At 42.2% G+C, this 23,221-nt stretch overlaps 1 protein-coding gene across 1 annotated transcript in view; it reads left to right on the top strand.

Moving 5' to 3' along the window:
• The first annotated feature begins 3,360 nt into the window (after positions 1-3,360).
• The window catches only part of LOC128700713 (WD repeat-containing protein 76), a 51,351-nt gene continuing 31,490 nt past the window's right edge, over positions 3,361-23,221 (top strand). The window contains exons 1-4 of the mRNA XM_053794058.2: positions 3,361-3,561; positions 17,886-17,933; positions 19,492-19,713; positions 21,432-21,625. Coding sequence (XP_053650033.1) covers positions 17,928-17,933; positions 19,492-19,713; positions 21,432-21,625 — 422 coding nt within the window. The 5' untranslated portion in view covers positions 3,361-3,561; positions 17,886-17,927. The remainder of the gene's footprint in view (positions 3,562-17,885; positions 17,934-19,491; positions 19,714-21,431; positions 21,626-23,221) is intronic.

Here is a 23,221-nt window from a genome sequence, read left to right as displayed (position 1 = left end):
TGTAAACTGGAGATGTTGTCGTTCACAGAGAAGTAGAGGACGACAAGGAAGAGTGTAGAAAGGACAGGATGTTGGGAATAGTAAGGATGATGCAGGAACCCAGTTGGGGGAAATGACCTTCCAAACGGAGTTTGAAGTAAGTGAGATAAGTGTAATTGAGGATGAGACGGGAGAGGATAACTTTTTCACATCAGTCCAGTCTGCAAAGAAGGGTTTGAACTTGTATGGTATAGCCAGGGTGGTCCATTGACTTTGCCACTGCAGGTCAAGTGATTTCTTCCCCAAAGAGAGTAGTGGCCCCTGGCTCTCGTGGGACCCAAAGATGTTGCGGTGGTCAGGTACCCAGATCAGGGTGATGGACATGACACAAGAGTTTACCTTATTAACAATGTTGCTCAGTAACTCATGAATAACTCTGGATTGGCCCACTTCTTATATTGATTCCTGACCTTTCCCCACTTCTCCATATTCCTTTTCCCCACCTCCCCATCTCAAAACAAGCTCAAACAGTACAAAGGCTGTGGATATAATGATATATGATACCGATTAGTAGATAAGTAAAACACATGCAACAGTTAGGTATTTTTATTCTGAAACATTTTGCCTACACAGTAGGCTTCTTCAGTTGATTGCAGATGAGGCAGCGGAAGCAGTGAAGATTATAGATGATGAAATAAGTCCATTACCCCTAGAAGTAGTTTTGAGGTGGTCAGTCCCTCAGCCTGGAGAAAGAGTTCTGTTCTATAGTCTGGAACAATATGAAGCTCAAGCATCAGAATTAAAACTTATATTCTGTTGCCTTCAAGATATTTTATGCCTCACCTATGCTCAGGATAGTCTCCATTAGTTTTTACACAGATCAGTTTTACAGGCTAAGAGCTGTTATTGCACCGAAACTCATTTCAAAGTCCCAGCCCTATCTTAGGTATACTATCACCCTCCAGGATGCAACCCACACCAGTCAGCTAACACCTAGGTACTTAGTGCTAGGTGAACAGAGACAAGGAAACATGCCCAATGTTTCCATCCGTACCGGAAATCGAACCTCGGACACTCAGTGTGTGGGTTAAGTGACGTACCAACTCCATTCCTATGCTTCAAATTCAAATTCAAATTTAAAGTTTATTCTCTATAAGGATTACAATGCTGAGTTTACAGAAATTTGTAGTAAAATTGTGATTACAGAGTGTACCACTAGAACGCTTAGCATGGCTAGGCATTTCGGGCAGACTTAGTTTTATTCTTAATTGTAAAATATTACAAATTATGAGGTAAGTTGGTATTATGGCTAAGTGACTAAACACTAACTAGTTTGTGAGTTTAGCAATGTGAATGCTTTTGTTTTGGCACAGTACATAGTTTCAGTCATATCATTCGTGTAAGTCATATTTAAGTGTATGGTATTGAGAATACAACATGATCACTTTTTACAAATTAGTTTAATTGAGGTAGTTTGTGTTGAAAACGTCTTTCTTTATTCGAGTAAATATCATTATTATTTATTAAGGATTCGCCGATATTCTCCCGGCCCGGGCCTTTTCCAAGTGGTGGCCCGGCCTTGGCTCCTTGTCTAGGGAGTGTCTGAGACCTAAGTCTCCCATGGGAGGAGGCACAAGTACCCCCTCATCTTTGGGACCAACTGTCCCCAGGCCTAGAAACTAGGCCTCTCCGGGCTACCATCCCCGCCCCAAGGGGGTTACTGGGAATGACAGGCTTGTGAGCTACAAGCTCGGGCTCAGGCACCTACCCTACCCTAGAAGGGCTGGGCATGGTGTCGATCAGTAAATATCAGGTCAAGTATTGACCTGCCTGAGATGCTCATGCATGATAGTGCCTTTCTTTGTTCTTGACAATATGTTATTACATGTAAACTGCACACTGTATTGTACAAAGAAATAAATGATTTGATTTGATACAAGACAACCTTATTTCTATACGTTAGTTACACAGAATGTAACTGACATAGGATTGATTGACATGAATACACTTCTGCATATAATGGCCCTTTTTATACAGAACATTTAGGGCATTTGAGTAATGTAACAAGTACTTGCTAATGTTAGCATAGCGGGTTGTGTAATGTAGCTGATTATTGTTAAGTAAGTTTATTCAGGTATACACAAATACAGTTACATTGATTATCATATGATTATCATATGTGTAGAGAACCTAGGATAACCCAAAAAATCAGACAGTGATTCACACGGCGAGGGCCTGGGTTCGATTCCCAGCCAGAGTAGAAACATTGGACGTGTTTCTTTCCACCTGTTGTCTATGTTCCCCATCAGTAAAATGGGTACCTGGGTGTTAGTCGACTGGTGTGGGTCGCATCCCGGGACACTGACCTAATTTGCCCGAAATGCAGAGCATAACAAGGGAGTTTCTATATAGTAGTATGTCATTGTTGTCAGCTAGGCCTGTATACCTTGTACATGTACTTGTAGTAAATAAAGATATTATTATTATTATTATTATTTCCAGTGGGGTCCTTGTTACTGTTAGTATAGCGGGCTGTGTCATGCAACAGGCTGTTGTTAGTGTTAGCATAGCGGACTGTGTCATGCAACAGGCTGTTGTTAGTGTTAGCATAGCGGGCTGTGTCATGCAACAGGCTGTTGTTAGTGTTAGCATAGCGGACTGTGTCATGCAACAGGCTGTTGTTAGTGTTAGCATAGCGAGCTGTCATGCAACAGGCTGTTGTTAGTGTTAGCATAGCGGACTGTGTCATGCAACAGGCTGTTGTTAGTGTTAGCATAGCGGGCTGTGTCATGCAACAGGCTGTTGTTAGTGTTAGCATAGCGGGCTGTGTCATGCAACAGGCTGTTGTTAGTGTTAGCATAGCGGGCTGTGTCATGCAACAGGCTGTTGTTAGTGTTAGCATAGCGGGCTGTGTCATGCAACAGGCTGTTGTTAGTGTTAGCATAGCGGGCTGTGTCATGCAACAGGCTGTTGTTAGTGTTAGCATAGCGGGCTGTGTCATGCAACAGGCTGTTGTTAGTGTTAGCGGGCTGTCATGCAACAGGTTGTTGCTATTGTTAGCATAGCGGGCTGTGTCATGCAACAGGTTGCTGCTAGTGTTAGCATAGCGGGCTGTGTCATGCAACAGGTTGCTGCTAGTGTTAGCATAGCGGGCTGTGTCATGCAACAGGTTGCTGCTAGTGTTAGCATAGCGGGCTGTGTCATGCAACAGGTTGCTGCTAGTGTTAGCATAGCGGACTGTGTCATGCAACAGGTTGCTGCTAGTGTTAGCATAGCGGACTGTGTCATGCAACAGGTTGCTGCTAGTGTTAGCATAGCGGGCTGTGTCATGCAACAGGTTGCTGCTAGTGTTAGCATAGCGGGCTGTGTCATGCAACAGGTTGCTGCTAGTGTTAGCATAGCGGGCTGTGTCATGCAACAGGTTGCTGCTAGTGTTAGCGCATCTCGCTAAGTTAAGCAGGAAACATGGCGCACATCACATTATAAGGTTGCCTCACGTGGCGGGTGTGTTGACTTCTCTCCTCTTCTCTCTCTTTTCTTCTGCCGTGTCATAACTCCCACACCACCTTCATAGTTAAACCGGTAAATAAAGTACTTTATTATGATCAGTTTATTCTTTGAGAAATACTTTATGGCTTACATGGCCATTATGTACATGACTCTCCTAATATGTCCTTCAGGAGAGGTGGGTAGAGGCTGTTAAAGGGCTCTTAGGTAAGATAAGATAAGATTTTGTTCGGATTTTTAACCCCGGAGGGTTAGCCACCCAGGATAACCCAAGAAAGTCAGTGCATCATCGATGACTGTGTAACTTATTTCCATTGGGGTCCTTAATCTTGTCCCCCAGGATGCGACCCACACCAGTCGACTAACACCCAGGTACCTATTTGCTGCTAGGTGAACAGGACAACAGGTGTAAGGAAACGTGTCGAAATGTTTCCACCCGCCGGGAATCGAACCCGGGCCCTCCGTGTGGCCTGGTGGCTAAAGCTCCCGCTTCACACACGGAGGGCCCGGGTTTGATTCCCAGCGGGTGGAAACATTTCGACACGTTTCCTTACACCTGTTGTCCTGTTCACCTAGCAGCAAATAGGTACCTGGGTGCTAGTCGACTGGTGTGGGTCGCATCCTGGGGGACAAGATTAAGGACCCCAATGGAAATAAGTTAGACAGTCCTCAATGACGCACTGACTTTCTTGGGTTATCCTGGGTGGCCAACCCTCCGGGGTTAAAAATCCGAACGAAATCTTATCTTATCTTATCTGTGTGTGAAGCGGGAGCTTTATCCACCAGGCCACCGGGCCACTCTTGATCCTAAGAAATGGCGCTACCCTCACTTTCCTTGGATCAGCTCTCTCTCCCATTCCCCAGATGGTGTATGACATTTTTGGGGGGTTATCCTAGGTAATCTACACATGCTATGTATGATAATTTATGTAATTGTATTTATGTATACCTGTACCTGAATAAACTTACTGATATCAGTGACTTGCTACTGTATAGAAAGCTGCTTGTTATACAAGCAATTCGGGCAAATTAGGTCCATTTTGACCCCAGGATGCGACCCACACCAGTCTACTAACACCCAGGTACTTATTTTACTTAGGTGAACATTGATAGCAGGTGTCTTAAGGAAACGTGTCCAATTGTTTCAACCCATACCGGGGATCGAACCATGGTCCTCAGTGTGTGAGCTGAGGTCACTACCAACTGAGCTATGGGACTCTGGAAATAAGTTACTATGTCTTACTTTTTTGGGTTATCTTAAGTAATTAACACTATATATGATAATTATACTCCTGTGTACCTGTGCCTAAATAAACTTCATACACCTCTGCTCCCACTCTACCCCAAATATAAAAATCTAGTATCTGGTAAAGATTCAGAGGATATAGCTAATGTGCTATCACTGGAATCTTGCAGTAAATTATTTACAAATCTAAGAATGAAGGACCTCTTCAAGGGGGGCTCCTTGGCATGGTGAAGAGGCTCTTGGTCTGAGGAATTAGACCTGTTGGTCTCCTTCCTCATACTGAACCTAATTACTCCCCAGTCCCCCCTTCCCTATCCCATCCTACCCTTTTTCCTTTCCTCCTCCTCCTCCTCCCCACCCCTCCCTTTTGCCCTTCCTCTTTTTAGCCTCTGGGATTTTTCCCACAGGCGCGCTAGTTCCTAGGTAGGGGAAAGGGTACCGGGGTCCATCCCATTCCGTTGAGGTTCTTGGCGTTGGCATAGTTTGGCGTGGAATCTGGATCGCCTGGGGATGTCCTGATCCCTCTCCGGTATCCCGGAGGGTGGCTTTGGGTGTCTTTCGGGCGACGGGTGTATCTCTGGAAGCCACCTTTCAGATTCCGGGGGTGGTGGCCGAAGGAGGTATGCTTTGTGGCGGATATCCAGCCGCCCTCTTCTTTTGTCCACCGAGGTAGCTCGGCAGATGTGAGGTTGCTATCCCGGATTGCTGGTTTACTGGCATAAAGGGTAGGGTATGGCACGGGTTCCATGCTGCATCTGCGCTACTTGCGGTGCTGAGGTCCTCTTGGGCGCGGAGGGAGATTTCTGGCCCTTTCATTCCTCCTAGGAACTATCCCTCCCTGGTCCCCCCCCTTTTTTTTTTATTTTCCTTTCTTCTTTCTTTTTTTTTTTTTTTCTTAAAAACAAAAAGAAAGAAGTAACCTAACCATGGAGTCCCAAATCCATGACCCTGCTACCCCCGGGCCCCTTATTGTTACCACACCCCGTTCTGACCTCACCTCATCTTTTGGCCACTCTTTGGACGCTCCTAAGGCCCCTGTACCTCTTGCTGGTGCTGTTTCGTCACCTGCTTCAGGTGCCGGGGTTTCGACTGACTCCTTCGATTTGTCTGACCTCCGCTCTCCTTTGACTATGCTTCCGGCCTCTCCCTCTACGGTGCGGCAATTTTTGAATCGCCATCCCATCCCATGTCGGACCAACTCTGGTCCCACTTCTAAACGCCAACGACAGTCTCCTGATGATGTTACTTTGTTACCTTTCCATTCTACTCGGAAAAGACCGACACGTCATGCACTCCCTCTCCACACTCGATTTCGGACCACACAATGGACTAAATTCTTTACTTTAAGACCGACTTCTTCTACTGCCTATCTTTCCGACCATAGTATTGGCAAAACGCTCCTACGCCATGTTGGTAGAGATATTTCCTTTCATGCTCTTAAGAGTGGTACATGCATCATCACAATCCAGAATTCTGCCCAAGCTCATGATCTTTCTCTTCTTTCACATATCAATACTATTCCTATCACTATCGAAAAACATCATTCCCTCAATTCTTGTAGTGGTACTGTTATTCTGCCCCATACCCTAGTTCAACAGAATTTCCAGACATGTGGCAATGACATTCTCGAACAGCTGGAACTCCAAGATCTCCCAATTCTTAAGGTAGACACTTATGTTCTTCTTGCCTGCGGGCGAAGACGATACCCTTGCAATGTGGCTCGTTTAACTTTTGACAGCCGTGAACTCCCATCCTCTGTTATGTAGCAGGACATCGGTTACAAGTTTGGAAAGTGATCCCTACACCGCAACAGTGTAGAAATTGCTGGTGATTTGGCCACCCAGCTAAATATTGCAGATCTATAGCCGAATGCCCAGTCTGTACTGCCGATGACCATTCTAACACGTCTTGCAGTTGACCTCCCTCTTGCCTTAATTGTCATGAGGCTCACCCTTCGTACTCTCGCCGTTGCCAGGTCTACTTAAATTAGCGGAAAATTTGTTGCCTCAAAGAGGCAGAAGGTCTCCCTTATGCTATGGCGGTTTCTCATCTCCGCCTCCAAGGGAGACTACCCCATGTTTCTTATTCTCGTGTTTCAAAACGTCCCCCCACTTCTGGGGTCCCATCTTCTGCAGCCTCCTCTGCGGTTGCCAGTCCCATAGTCACTCCTGTATCTAATTCTTTTGCTGTCCTGGGCTCAGACGTCCCTACTTCAACACCTCGGTCTGTCCTCACTTCTTCGTGTTCTCCCTCACAAACCCCGATATTGACAAGACCTCGTACGACACCTCCTCCCAATCGTCCCTCTACTTCTCAGAGGTCAAAAAAATCTCCTTTAACCCCTCCTTCCCTTCATTCATCTCCACATTTTACCTTCCCGGTCTCTGGACCTGGGTCTTTTCCTTTCACTGGCTCCGTTACAAGTGTGGAGGTTCATCCTCCTCCTCGTACTGTGCCTTCCTCCCTTGTCCCCTCCCAAGTTTCTTCCTCTTCTGTCCCCTCCCACACTTCTCCAGTTCCCTCCACCCTTTCGGCCCCCCCCCTACCTTAGTACAGTCCATTACAGTTCCGATCTTTACTCAAACTCCTCCTCCTTCCATCTCCAATATTGTCTCCCATATGATGTCTCTGAACTCCGAAACACTTGAAGCAATCTCTGAATATATTGCAGAGACCAAACCATCAATGGACACTGATCCACCCTCTGTTCCTTCTCTTTCCTCTTCTCCATCTGTGCAATTCCTTTCTTCACAGCTCAACGTTCCTTCGCTGCTTGAACATTTTCCTATGCCACCGCATGTGGACTTTTCTAACCCCTCTAGTCCGTAGGTACCCTTACCTGCGGATTTCAGGTATCTTTATTGTTGCCAATCATGGCCTATTTACAGTGGAATATACGAGGTCTCGGGTAATCGGGGTGAGCTTCAGATGTTGCTCTCCCAGTTTTCCCCTGCTGGTGTTTGCTTACAAGAACCAAAATTACACTCTGCTGTTATCTATCCCATCTCAGGCTATAATTTATTGTATTCTTCAGATCCTTTTCTTGATGGGACCTTCAGTGAAAGTGCCCTTCTTCTACGCACTGATATTCCGTACCATCAGCTATTTGTTCGTACTTCGCTGCATTACACAGCAGCCTGTATCCACTTGCATAGGTGGTATACACTCTTCTTTGTATCTCTCTCCTTCTCGGGCATTATCTATCCCGGATATTGCCTTTCTTGTTTTGTCGTTACCGCCACCACTTCTGTTACTTGGTGATTTTAATGCCCATCATTTCCTCTGGGGGGTCTCACTGTGATTCCCGTGGCATTCAGTTAGAGGCTTTTCTTGCTACCCACCCCTTCCATGTTTTAAATACAGGTACTCTCACCCATTTTGATCCTCGGACTCACACTCTCTCTTGCATCGATCTCTCAGTCTGCTCTTCCTCCACCTCATTAGACTTCACCTGGTCTGTTCTCCTGGATTTACATGACAGCGATCATTTCCCAATCATTCTTACTTCCCCTTCATATTCACCGCCTCTTCGTAACCCACGCTGGCAATTTGATCAGGCAAATTGGAACCCTTACTCACAACTAACTGTTTTTAGTGGGGTTCCTTCTTCGTCCTCCATTGATGAGCTTTTACACCTCTTCTCGTCCTTCATTTTAACCACAGCTTCTCATTCTATACCCCAAACTTCGGGCAGGCATTCTCAGAAATGCGTGCCTTGGTGGTCTCCTGCTTGTGCTCATGCAGTACGTTTGAAACGCGCTGCGTGGGGCAGGTACTGGTACAATAGAACCATGGAGAGACTTCTTGATTTTAAGCAGAAGCGTGCGATCGCTCGCCATGTCATCCGTGATGCTAAACGCACTTGCTGGCGAGATTGTCTCCACCATCACCTCTGCTTCCTCTATGAGTGCAGTCTGGAAAAAAGTACGAAAACTGAGTGGTAAATATTCTCCTGACCCGGCTCCTGTTCTGCGGGTTGCCGGTGTTGATATAGCAAACCCACTAGATGTTGCCAATGGAATTGGCAATCATCTGGTCCGTATTTCTCAGGGGCTCCATCTATGCCCCTCATTTCTTTCCTCAAAGTCTGCCAGAGAGTTAGCACCCTTGGACTTTTCTTCTCTCAGAGAAGAACAGTATAATGTGCCTTTTACACTTCAGGAACTGGAGGCAACACTCTCAGCTTGCCGATCATCAGCAGCTGGGCCCGATGACATTGATATTCGTATGCTACAACATTTACATTAGTCAGCCCTTGCAGTCCTATTACGCCTTTTCAATCTTATTTGGTCACAAGGAGTTCTTCCACAGCTGTGGAAATCTGCCATTGTTCTCCCTTTCCGCAAACCGAGTACTACAGGACATGAAGCCTCCCACTATCGTCCCATTGCTCTTACCAGTGCAATTTGCAAAGTGATGGAACGCCTGGTAAATAGACATTTAGTGTGGTATTTAGAGAGACAACAGTCTCTCCACTCGTCAATATGGTTTTCGTAAGGGCCATTCTACCATAGACCCCTTACTACACTTGGATACGTATGTTCGTAATGCCTTTGCAAATAACCACTCAGTTATTGCCATATTTTTTGACCTTGAGAAGGCATATGACACAACTTGGAGGTATAATATTTTGGCCCAAGCCCACTCCTTAGGCCTCCGAGGCAATCTACCATCCTTCCTTAAGAACTTTTTAACTGACAGACATTTCCGTGTTCGGGTTAATAATGTGCTCTTCCCGGACTTTATCCAAGCTGAAGGTGTCCCCCAGGGATGTGTTCTGAGCACAACACTTTTTCTCCTTGCTATAAATGATTTGGCCTCTGGTCTTCCATCCAATATTTGGTCATCACTCTATGTTGATGACTTCGCTATTGCCTGTGCAGGCGCTGACTGTTTCCTCATTACAGTTTCTCTCCAGCATGCGGTCGACCATGTTTCCAATTGGGCCACCACACGTGGGTTTAAATTTTCCAGTACCAAAACTCACCAAATTACTTTCACTAGACGCTCTGTCATCTCCGATCATCCTTTGTACCTCTATGGCTCCCGTATCCCTGAACGCGATACAGTCAGGTTTCTAGGCCTCCTCTTTGACTGTAGGTTATCCTGGAAACCTCACATTACCTCTCTGAAGGCAACTTGTCACAGCCGGCTGAATCTTCCTAAAACCCTTGCTCATCTTTCGTGGGGAACTGATCATCGAACTCTCCTTCGCCTACATTCCACCCTCTTTTTATCGAAACTTGATTATGGTGACCAGATCTGTTCAGCGGCCTCTCCTGCTACTCTCTCTAGCCTTAACCCCATTCATCACCAAGGATTACGTTTATGCCTTGGTGCTTTTCGCTCTTCCCCTGTTGAGAGCCTCTATGCAGAAGCGAACGTTCCATCCTTGTCCGATCGCCGTGATGCCCATTGCCTTCGCTACTATATATGCTCTCATGATCTCCGCAATCCTTCCATTTATAGAATGGTCACCGATATTAGTAGACATTCTTTATTTGTTCGCCGCCCCTGTTTGCTCCGTCCCTTCTCTCTTCGCCTACATTCGCTCTTGTCTTCTCTTCAATTACCACCTTTCTGTGTTCATGTAGCATCTCGCTTTTCCCTACCCCCCTGGGAAGTTCCAGCTGTTCGAGTCTGTTCTTTCTCTCTCCCTTGCTCGAAAGCCCAACTGTCTACGGTAGCTTCCCGCTCTCTTTTTCTTGACCACTTCCACTCTCATTCTCATGCCATTGCAGTGTACACAGATGGCTCTAAGTCTTCTGACGGCGTAGGATTCGCAGCAGTGTTTCCGGACAGTGTCGCTAGCCAATACTGTAAACACCGAATTACAGAAAATATCTACCTGGATGAGGACTAACAAACTTATACTAAATATTGACAAAACCTACTTCATTCAGTTTGGTAGCAGAGCTACAGATGTACCTCTTAACATAACGATAAACGGATCACCTATCACAAAGCTAACAGAGGGAAAATTCTTAGGAATCCACCTCGATAATAGACAAATTTCATACACATATACAACAAATTTCTAAGAAAATTTCCAAGACTGTAGGCATACTATCGAAGATACGGTACTATGTTCCACAGTCAGCCCTCCTGGCCCTCTATCACTCTCTTATTTACCCCTATCTTACCTATGGAATTTGTGCATGGGGCTCAACAACAACTAACCATCTCAGACCACTAATTACCCAACAAAAGGCTGCAGTTAGAATGATAACAAATTCTCAATACAGGCAGCACACTCCACCAATATTCAAAACACTCAACCTACTCACCATACAAAACATCCATACTTATTATTGCACTTATTACATACATAGAACACTTAACTCTGATATTAACCCTCCCCTCAAACATCTCCTTGCCAACCTCAACAGAACACATGACCATAATACAAGGCACAGATCACTCTTTGATGTTCCTCGTGTCCATCTCACGCTATGCAAAAACTCAATGCACATAAAAGGCCCTAAAATCTGGAATTCATTACCTGTAAATATAAAAGAAACACTACCTGTTTATAAATTCAAGTCTTCTCAAATTTCACTTACTCACTCAAAACCAAATAAATACTGAATAACTGAACCATATAAATTGTATATCCTAAATGTTACTCACAATTATATCACACAAATGTTAAACCTAACTTTGTTTTTTTTTTAAGTACACTACCTAACAGAATTCTCCATTCTACTGAATGAACAGCAATGCATGCAACCATATGACCTGTCTTTGTAATACTCATTTGTATTTTATAGTTATCTGTTTACAATAATGTCTTATCACTGATTTCATCATTGCTTAGTTATCTTAAGTTAATTGTAAGCCAGCCCATAATGCTATGCATATAAGTGGCTTTGGCATGCTGCTCTTACCTGTATTTTTTTGTACCTCTGTATGTATGCTAAATTTCTAAATAAATAAATAAATAAATAAATCTTTGGCTAGTATTTTTACTGCTGAATTGTATGCCATTCTTGCAGCACTTATCCGTATTGCATCTATGCCTGTGTCATCATTTGTGGTTGTCTCAGACTCCCTTAGTGCTTTACAGGCTATACAGAAATTTGATACATCTCACCCCTTAGTCCTCCGTATCCAACTTTGGCTACTCCGCATCTCTACCAAGCATAAAGATATTGTTTTTTGTTGGGTACCTGGTCATGTTGACGTACAGGGCAATGAACAGGCAGACACTGCTGCGCGGTCAGCAGTACATGACCTACCAGTTCCATATAGAGGTGTTCCATTTACAGACTATTTTGCTGCAATAGCTACCCACCTTCACACCCGTTGGCAACAACGTTGGTCTACTCTGTTCGGTAACAAACTTCAATCTATTAAACCAAGTACGTATAGGTTACTGGCCGTCTTCTTGTCACCAGTGTTGAGGTTGGGAGACTACTCTCTCCCGTCTTCGCATTGGCCATACTTGTCTTACTCTTGGATTGCGCACCGTGAAGGTTCTCTGTACATTTTCTAGGTCAGCAATTTCACCTGCCTTGAAAGGTGCTGTTAGTGTGCAGCAATATTCCAGCCTAGATAGAACAAGTGACCTGAAGAGTGTCATCATGGGCTTGGCCTCCCTAGTTTTGAAGGTTCTCATTATCCATCCTGTCATTTTTCTAGCAGATGCGATTGATACAATGTTATGGTCCTTGAAGGTGAGATCACTCCCAGGTCTTTGACGTTGGTGTTTCGTTCTATTTTGTGGCCAGAATTTGTTTTGTACTCTGATGAAGATTTAATTTCCTCGTGTTTACCATATCTGAGTAATTGAAATTTCTCATCGTTGAACTTCATATTGTTTTCTGCAGCCTACTGAAAGAATTGGTTGATGTCCGCCTGGAGCCTTGCAGTGTCTGCAATGGAAGACACTGTCATGCAGATTCGGGTGTCATCTGCAAAGGAAGACACGGTGCTGTGGCTGACATCCTTGTCTATGTCGGATATGAGGATGAGGAACAAGATGGGAGCGAGTACTGTGCCTTGTGGAACAGAGCTTTTCACCGTACCTGCCTCGGACTTTGCTCTGTTGATGACTACTCTCTGTGTTCTGTTAGTGAGGAAATTATAGATCCATCGACCGACTTTTCCTGTTATTCCTTTAGCACGCATTTTGTGCGCTATTACGCCATGGTCACACTTGTCGAAGGCTTTTGCAAAGTCTGTATATATATTACATCTGCATTCTTTTTGTCTTCTAGTGCATTTAGGACCTTGTCGTAGTGATCCAATAGTTGAGACAGACAGGAGCGACCTGTTCTAAACCCATGTTGCCCTGGGTTGTGTAACTGATGGGTTTCTAGATGGGTGGTGATCTTGCTTCTTAGGACCCTTTCAAAGATTTTTATGATATGGGATGTTAATGCTATTGGTCTGTAGTTCTTTGCTGTTGCTTTACTGCCCCCTTTGTGGAGTGGGGCTATGTCTGTTGTTTTTAGTAACTGTGGGACGACCCCCGTGTCCATGCTCCCTCTCCATAGGATGGAAAAGGCTCGTGATAGGGGCTTCTTGCAGTTCTTGATGAACAAGGAGTTCCATGAGTCTGGCCCTGGGGCAGAGTGCATGGGCATGTCATTTATCGCCTGTTCGAAGTCATTTGGCATCAGGATAACATCGGATAGGCTTGTGTTAATCAAATTTTGTGGCTCTCTCATAAAAAATTCATTTTGATCTTCGACTCTCAGTCTGGTTAGCGGCTTGCTAAAAACTGAGTCATATTGGGACTTGAGTAGCTCACTCATTTCCTTGCTGTCATCTGTGTAGGACCCATCTTGTTTAAGTAGGGGCCCAATACTGGACGTTGTTCTCGACTTTGATTTGGCATAGAAGAAATACTTTGGGTTTCTTTCGATTTCATTTATGGCTTTTAGTTCTTCCCGCGATTCCTGAGTCCTATAAGATTCCTTTAGCTTAAGTTCGATGCTTGCTATTTCTCTGACCAGTGTCTCCCTATGCATTTCAGATATATTGACCTCTTTTAGCCGCTCTGTTATTCTTTTCCGTCGCCTGTAAAGGGAGCGCCTGTCTCTTTCTATTTTACATCTACTCCTCCTTTTTCTTAGAGGAATAAGCCTTGTGCATACATCGAGTGCCACCAAGTTAATCTGTTCTAGGCATAAGTTGGGGTCTGTGTTGCTTAGTATATCTTCCCAGCTTATATCGGTTAGGACTTGGTTTACTTGGTCCCACTTTATGTTTTTGTTATTGAAGTTGAATTTGGTGAATGCTCCCTCGTGACTAGTCTCATTATGTCGGTCTGGGGCTCCACGCATACATGTCTGAACCTCAATTATGTTGTGATCTGAGTATATTGTTTTTGATATGGTGACATTTCTTTTCAGATCATCATTGTTAGTGAAGATGAGGTCTAGTGTATTCTCCAGTCTAGTAGGCTCTATTATTTGCTGGTTTAAATTGAATTTTGTGCAGAGATTTAAAAGCTCATGTGAGTGTGAGTTTTCATCAGAGCTGCCTCCTGGTGTTATTACTGCAACAATATTATTTGCTATATTCCTCCATTTTAGGTGCCTTAAGTTGAAATCCCCCAGGAGCAAGATGTTGGGTGCAGGAGCTGGAAGATTTTCCAGACAGTGGTCAATTTTTAACAGCTGTTCCTGGAATTGCTGGGATGTTGCATCCGGAGGCTTGTAGACTACCACAATGACTAGGTTTTGGTTCTCGACCTTTACTGCTAAAACTTCCACTACATCATTTGAGGCATTTAGCAGTTCTGTGCAAACAAGTGACTCTGCCATGGACAGGCCACCCCTCCCTCCCCCCCCCCTTGTGCCTGTTCACTCTGTCACATCTGTATAGGTTGTAACCTGGGATCCATATTTCATTGTCCAAGTGATCCTTTATGTGGGTCTCAGTGAAAGCCACGAACATTGCCTTTGCCTCTGCAAGCAGTCCACGGATGAAAGGTATTTTGTTGTTTGTTGCTGGCTTTAGACCCTGTATATTTGCAAAGAAGAATGTCATCGGACTGGTGGTATTGTTGGTACTGGGGGGGATTTTTTTTCCGGCATTAGTATCTGTATCTGTTGGTTTGGAGTGGAGGCCATCGACTGTGGTTCCACTCCAGGAATGACTGGATTTGGTGTACAATTTCTGCCATTTCCTGCCAGTTTTTTTTCCTTCCTGGCACTAAAAAACTTCTCCCTCTTGAGTGGCTGTGGCTACCCAGGTTTTCCCATGGCCTGGATGTTTTGTACCTTTTTGTCCCCTTTAGATGGTGTGCCTGGCAATTTAAGTTATAGCACAGTCTTTCCTGTACTGAAGAGGTACACAGTTCAGGGTGAAAAAGCTTACAGGAAGGGAGTTTGCATTTTCCTGTTGTCATATGGGCATGGCATTTTCTAGGGTGGTCATAGTTGCACGTCCCGTCTGTTTTTCCAGATTTCCCATGTCTGCAGATACCAAGTGCATAGTATGTGCACAGGCTTGGTTTCCGTTTGCCTTGGGTTTCTGTGACTGTATTCCCTGTTGGTGCATGTTTCCCTCCCTGTCTTATTCCTATCCTCCCTAGCACCAACAATGGAGCTCCCACCAGTTGTTTTTGGTAATATATCCTCACTATTGCTAGTGGAGTCCTCTTGTTTGCTATTTCCTGTGGTATTTCTAGTTTGCAATATTGGTTTTATCTTATCTTTGACTACACTTGTTTCCCTACTACGGCTTCTGTCCCCTATGAGGTCATTTATGTGTATTCCTTCATGCGTATAATTCCCGACTACCTGGACAAAATCTCCAGCTTCACCATTACTGTCTCCCAGGACAGCACCTCCAGCCTCACCATTACTGTCTCCCAGGACAGCACTATCAGTCCCACATTTACTGACTACCAGGACATCACCTCCAGCCTTACAGTTTCTGACTACATGGCCAGTATCAAGGGCAGTACCATTCAGCCCAGACTTTTCATGTTCCCATCTGTTATAGAAAGCTTCCAGGTTTTCTATGAAAGCAGCTTTGATGTTATCCTCTTTTAATACCCTTGTGATTTTAGTCCACAGATTTATCTCATTTGGGCATTCCCAAAAACACTTCCCTGTCTTAATACTGCTTGTAGATAGTTCTTGGATATCTGCACAAGGGGCGTGACACCAATTTCCACAAAAATGACAATTTATCCATGTGGAAGCCCGTTTGTTTGATTGACCGCAGACTACACAGAGCTTCATAATGATTTGAATGGTTGATTTACTGTAATTCTACTAGCAACCTCTTGAATATTCTATTAATAACCTCCTTAAATGAAGCTCTTGCTATTTGTATTTCTATTTCTAACTGTACTTGTATATTGGACAGCTTACCGTGTACGTTCCTGATTTATATTTATTGTTTGTGTTTGATGAGGGCGCCTACAACCCCATCCGTTTACAGTCTGCTTTATTGTCCAACGAATCCATTTGAAACCAGTCAAGGGTTCGGACAAGTCGATCTGATCTGATCAGTGGGTCACTTATTTAAAACATACTGGTCGGTGATTTGGGCTAACACATGAAGGATCTACTGGAAATTATCTACCCGAGTAATATGTGATTTGATTGATACAAAAGTATAACTTGCGTGTTGAAGAAACCGGTGATTTCTGGCAGCTCCTACAGTGACGAACGGTCGAGCCTCAACCCTTGTTTATCAATCGCTGTATCTAGCTTTTCTAGTTTTTTTTCGTCTCCACCACAATAAATGCTATATTATCACTATAGTTGACTGGTGGAAATTTTGGAGGAAGGACGCTTTTTCTGTAGTAATAATTGCTTCTCGTTGTGTATATTGCGACCGCTGGTAACTACAGGTTATATGAAATTCACAGTATATGTCTGGTATTTCAAGAAAAAAGAAACTAATGAAAGTCACTCCACTTTACTAAGTACCATTATAATACTGGTTAGTTGCTACTACAGCACTGCCAACTTCAGCCCACTTCTGATCTTAAACTGACAAAATCTCTATTTCACTAGTATGTCTTCCAGTCTGTTAATTGGCACCAAGAAACATCCTATAAAATCATGAAGCCCACCCTTAAAAATATCCCAAAGTTACTATTTTTACTTAGGCACAGGGTCAAGAGGTTAACTGGATAAGATACGATAAGATTTCGTTCGGATTTTTAACCCCGGAGGGTTAGCCACCCAGGATAACTCAAAGTCAGTGCATCATCGAGGACTGTGTAACTTACATCCATTGGGGTCCTCAATCTTGTCCCCCAGGATGCGACCCACACTAGTCGACTAACACCCAGGTACCTATTTGCTGCTAGGTGAACAGGACAATAAGTGTAAGGAAACGTGTCGAAATGTTTCCACACGCCGGGAATCGAACCCGGGCCCTCCGTGTGTGAAGTGGGAGCTTTAGCCACCATGCACTGAGTAGGGCAGGATCTTTTTTTTTGTACTGTACAAAGACCACACATCAATTCTTTCAAGTCTAGGCCAAAATTTGCCGCCTAGGCAGTTTGAGACTGAATTATGCATACTAGTACATCATGGACTTCTGAGTGCTATGACATACTAATACATCATGGACACCTTAGGGGTTAAAAATACAATATATAGGAATTACAATACGTATTTGACAAAATTTTACTTGGTAAAAAAGGTAATTTTATGTATCTCTTACAGAAATGGTCGGCAGTGGTGTAATTGTAACAACATAGTTCTTGAGTCTTGAATGTCTAACCATGCTACTTTTGTCAGCAAGTCAGCTGTGCAAAGTATCACTGCTCTACCTAAATAATTCACAACAAAGATGTCCACTAAATGTAGGATCAAACAAAAATGGAATATAGGAACATTAGCTGTGTGTAAATGCATTTGCAGTACATAAATAGATGCTGTATTAAAAATATAGATTAAAGGTGTGCATAATGGATGTGAGATGGAAAAATTAAGTAACATTGTGTTATGTTGAAGAATGGTAAACATCAACATGGTACTGTAAATTTATAAACTTTCTGTTGGAAGAAAAATTGCTGTTCTTTTAAATTTTACCAGCAAGCAGCCAGTTGTAGAAGTATAGGATAGGCATATTCCCTTTTGGCAGTGAGTGATGTAAACAGGAATGCATTGTGGATAATAGTTCTATAATGATTTTTTTTCACATGCCTCTAATAAGCTTAAATTTTCTTCAGATCTCCAGAGTGGCAAGTGCTTGAAAAAGTAACAAATCTACCATGCAGGTGGGTTGGAGTCGAGTGGTTTTTATTTCCTTATTTCAGCAATGGTATTAATATTGTAGAGCATTAGGTGTTCCTAATGTAAATATAACAGCAATTGTAGCAAAAACTTCCTTACACAGATATTGTTGTTACTGTATTCACAACATTTTGAGTGCACCTGTGCACTTGTACTTGGTCTTGCATCTAGACATTTAACCCTTTGACTGTCGCAACCCCCAATCTTGAGGTGTCTCCTGGTGTCGCAAAATTTAAAAAAAAAAATTATTTTTTCTTATGAAATGATAGAGAATCTTTTCCCGATTGTAATGACACCAAAAAAAAACGAAATTTGATGGAAAACTGACGGAATTATTCTCTCGCGAAGTTAGCGACCTCGGCGCTGTTTACAAATCGGCGATTTCGCTCATTTTGAGCCCTATTTTCGGCTAATTCCATTGTTCCAGTCGCCCAAACTCATAGCTATTTCTTTAGAACTCCATTTTTTCTATCGATTGAGTACAAGAAACTGCCCATTTACCGATTTCAACTACCTAATAATGTGGTCAGAAATTTGCAATTTGGCCAATTTCACGAAAACTAAAAAATATGACAATTTCAAAATAAGGTCCAGAATGAACAATGCAGACATTCCTGGCTCTAAAATAACATTTTCTTTGCTCATCAGTCATGTCTCCAGGCCCCTCTGATATTACTCTTGCTTTCTATTTTGAATTTTTATTCAAACAAAAAATAGAAGACTTACTATTATGCAGACTACTGCAATACTGTATTAATTGTATAAATAACATCAATCCATTCATGACTGCATATTAGAATGGCTAGTTGGACATTTATTGGAAAATGGCATCATTTTTTTTTTAACTTTTGAACATTGGCAAAAATCAAACATTTCCCCTACTTTGAGCTCCATTTCTAGGTTCTTTTTATAGTAAAATCAATCAAAATCACCTCTATTTCTATAATATGTTTTCCATTCTATCAAATGAGACCAAGAAAACGAGAATACAACCATAAATACTATACGAAAATAGACCACAAAGTCGGCATTTTAATTAAAAAAAACGGTCGGAGTTTTTTTTTTCTCATTATGCACTGTGTGCTCCAGGATTTTTTTTATATGGTGCACACTGACCACACAGACCCATTCTCTCACATGTGGGCCTACCAGCTTTCTCCTGCTTGATTTGAAGCCGCTAGAATTTATGAGTATATATACGTCAAACACGGTACCTCGTAAGACGTATATATACGGCCGCGACAGTCAAAGGGTTAACTAGCTGACATGAATTTGTTTTGTCACATTTGCATTTGTACCATTGTACATTATTTTTTTAATAGCTTCCTCATATCATGAAAATTTTTTATTTATTTTATTATCACACTGGCCGATTCCCACCAAGGCAGGGTGGCCCGAAAAAGAAAAACTTTCACCATCATTCACTCCATCACTGTCTTGCCAGAAGGGTGCTTTACACTACAGTTTTTAAACTGCAACATTAACATGTGCATATAATTTTAACTAATTTTATTTTTAAGTTTATAACTACAGTATTTTCAGAACCTCACTGATGCCAGTGATGATGAACCAGTAGAGAAAAGAGCGAGGAAAACTAGAAGCAAGTTGGCTAAGGAGAGACTAGACAAGGAAGAAATGTCTCCCTCAATAACTGATGAGAGAAAGGTACTACGCAAGAGGGCTTGTGCAACAAAAGCAAGAAAACAAAATGAAGCCATAATGAAAGAGAACAAGGAAACTTGTGACTCGCCCATAAATAAAGAAGTAAGATGACACATAACACGAAAGCCTGTAAAATATTTTGCACTAGTATGTTCTCTCTCATAAACATGTAAGATGGCAAATAAATCTTGCCAACTTCAACATACATTCACTATAAATAACAAAAAAAGGCACAATACCGTGACTGGAACAATACACAAATAACCCGGACATAGAAGAGAGAAGCTTACGACGACGTTTCAGTCCGACTTGGACCAAGTCGGACCGAAACGTCGTCGTAAGCTTCTCTCTTCTATGTGCGGGTTATTTGTGTAACATTCGCTATACATTTTACTTTCTTGTTTTTTTTAATAGTTTTTAATCTTGTAATAATGTATTTCCTTAATAGTTTAGGAGGCCACGTGTGAGATCAAGCTTAACAGATAGATATGTTAACATTGTTGTATATTATGTGATTGGCCTCATATGGGAAAGGTAAAATGAATACAGTCTCTCCTCACTTAATGACGGAGTTCCGTTCCTGAGCCCACGTTGGTAAATGAATTCGTTGCTAAGTAAGGAGCATACTGCAATGGTAGTGGTTTTGTGTCAACCATCTCTTATGTTTTAATGTCACCTTTGCACCATTTATAACATTTCTGGTATATTCTTAAATGTTTATACAGTAGTATACTGTATATTGTAATAAACAGAATAGAAGAAATTAGCATATACAGTGGACCCCTGAGTTTCGTGATTAATCCATTCCAGAGAATCTGCCGAAAGTCGGAATTCATGAATGTCAAAACTATTTTCCCCGTAAGAAATAACGTAAATCCAATTAATCCGTTCCAGACACCCAAAAATATTAACAATTTTTTTTTTTTATAGATTAAATATAGATTTACATACAGAAAAGAATGAAGAATGAAGACTCTTGTTGGTGTATGGAAAACGGGAGGAGGGGAGAGGATGGAGAAGTCACTGGACCCCTGTCGCACAAAAAAACTGTCCAGAGAGCTCTTGCAGTTCCACCCTCTACCACCACCACTTTTGTGTTTTTCTTCAAACTTTTTCTTGAATTCTATTGTGTTTCTCACCTTTACCAAAGGGCTGGCACTAGAAGCTTTCATTGGGCCCAAGGTGGCTTATATAGCAGTTGCAAGCACAAAAAAGACTGGATTATTACAAAATGTATGAACGCGTGGCGTGATGGTCACTCGCCCGGAAAGAATACCACACTGACTCCCTGAATGGTGCGTGGGAGCCTTTGTGTATGCACAGCCACTGGGAGGCTGCTCATATGTGCTCCATACCACCGACAAATTGCAAGGCAAATCACGAAACGCAAGGCTATATTTTGACGAAAAACTTGCTGGAAGCCGAAATTCACGAAGTGCGAGGCTCACGAAACTCAGGTTCACTGTATTAGGTATGCATACTGGTCAGACAGCCCGTCGTAAGTCTGAAGCGTTGGTGAATGATTACATCGCTAAGTGAGGAGAGGCTGTACTCATTTTTTCCCATTCTATATTTTGCAAATGCTTTTATTGCAGTACCACTTTATTTCCTGATAAATTATTACATTGCCTTTTTCATTTAATAATTTTTTTGCGTATTCTTTCTCATTTATACATTTTGCATACACCATCTTCATTTATGCAACATATTTGTATCAAAAAAATATATATTTAAATAAAGAAATACATACTTCAGTAGGTGATAATACAATCCCAGTGTAATATCTTTAATTTGTTAAAACAAATTTTCCTTTCATGTAGGAGGAATTGGATCTACCACCACCAGGTCTGTCTGAGTATGAAATCATGATACAACAAAACATTGCTGCAAAAAAGAAATTTCTGGATTCCCTTGAAATTTTTAAAACTAAAGGAGAAGTGGATGCACTGAAATCCCAGCCAGTCAAAAAGCCAACATATAGAGGAATAGCAAAACAACAAAAATCTCCTGAACCGTACGTTATTTGTTGGTTAGTTTTCCCTGTGAAGGGTATTAGCAAAATTTTTTCTTTTATAATTTTAATTCCAAACAAAGTACAATATAACAATTTATTTTTTTTTTTTTTCAACAAGTCGGTCGTCTCCCACTGAGGCAGGGTGACCCAAAAAAGAAAGAAAATCCCCAAAAAGAAAATACTTTCATCATCATTCAACACTTTCACCACACTCACACACTATCACTGCTTTTGCAGAGGTGCTCAGAATACAACAGTTCAGAAGCATATACGTATAAAGATACACAACAATATAACAATATTTGCATAAAAAATGAATGTTAAATCTTTACATTTTATTTTATTGTGGCATTTGTAGAACATCAGCAGCTGTATTTCCTGTTGTTCGTTTATCACACATTTTTGTGCACTATTACACCATGGTCACACTTGTCAAAGCCCTATGCAAAGTCTTTGTATATTACATCTACGTGCAAAGTCTTTGTATATTACATCTACGTTTTGTTTGTCTTCTAGCGCATCCAGGACCTTGTCATAGTGCTCCAGTAGTTGGGACAGACAGGAGTGCCCTGCTCTAAACCCATGTTACCCTGGGTTGTGTAGCTGATGGGTATCTAGAACCCATCAGCTACACAACCCTTTCAAAGATTTTTATGATATGGGACGTTAGCGCTATCAGTTTGTAGTTCTTTGCTATTGCTTTACTGCCCCTTTTGTGGAGTGGGGCTATGTCTGTTGTTTTTAGCAGCTGTGGGATGCCCCCTGTGTCCATGCTCCCTCTGCATAGGATGTTTTATAGCACATGATAGGGGCTTCTTGCAGTTCTTGATGAAAACCATCACTTACTTTTGTGCTTTGATGTCATTATTAAGCAAAATTAACCTATTCAGGGTCGGAACCCCTGATCTGAAACTTGCTCTGTGTCGGACAATTTAAAAAAAAAAATGTCATGATACAGAATCTTTTTCCGAAGGTAATAAAACCAAAAAGTACGAAATTTGTTGGAAAACTTAGGGAATTATGCTCTCGCCACGTTAGCACTCTCGGCAGTATTTACGCATCAGTGGTTTCGCCCACTTTGAGCCCTATTTTTGGTCAGTTCCATTTTTCCGGTCTACCAAGCTCATAGCTATTTCACTAGCATTCCTTCTATCAATTGAGTAAAAGAAACCACCCATTTACCTATTTCAGCTACCCAATAAAGTGATCAGAAATTGGTTATTTGGCCAATTTCACACAAAATTAAAAAATTACCGCTTTCAAAATAGGGTTCAGAATAATGAATGTAGACATTCCTGGCACTAAACATCTCCTCAGTTCATTAGTCACATCTTCAGGCCTCTCCTATATTATGCTTGCTTTCCATTTTGAATTTTTATTCATGCAAAAAATAATAGTTTTACTGTTATGCAGACTACTGCATTATTGTAATTGTATAAATAATGTCAGCGCATTTGTGGACATGTATTAGACCGACCAGTTAGATGCATATCGGACGAGTGACTTAATTTGTGTACACTGGGATATCTGCAAAAATCGAACATTTCCGCTACTTTGAGCTAAATTTCAAGCTACTTTTAGTCCTGAAACTAATCA

The sequence above is a fragment of the Cherax quadricarinatus genome, chromosome 56, assembly GCF_038502225.1.
Source record: "Cherax quadricarinatus isolate ZL_2023a chromosome 56, ASM3850222v1, whole genome shotgun sequence".
NCBI classification, from domain to species: domain Eukaryota; kingdom Metazoa; phylum Arthropoda; class Malacostraca; order Decapoda; family Parastacidae; genus Cherax; species Cherax quadricarinatus.
This window is presented reverse-complemented; position numbering and strand designations above follow the sequence as displayed.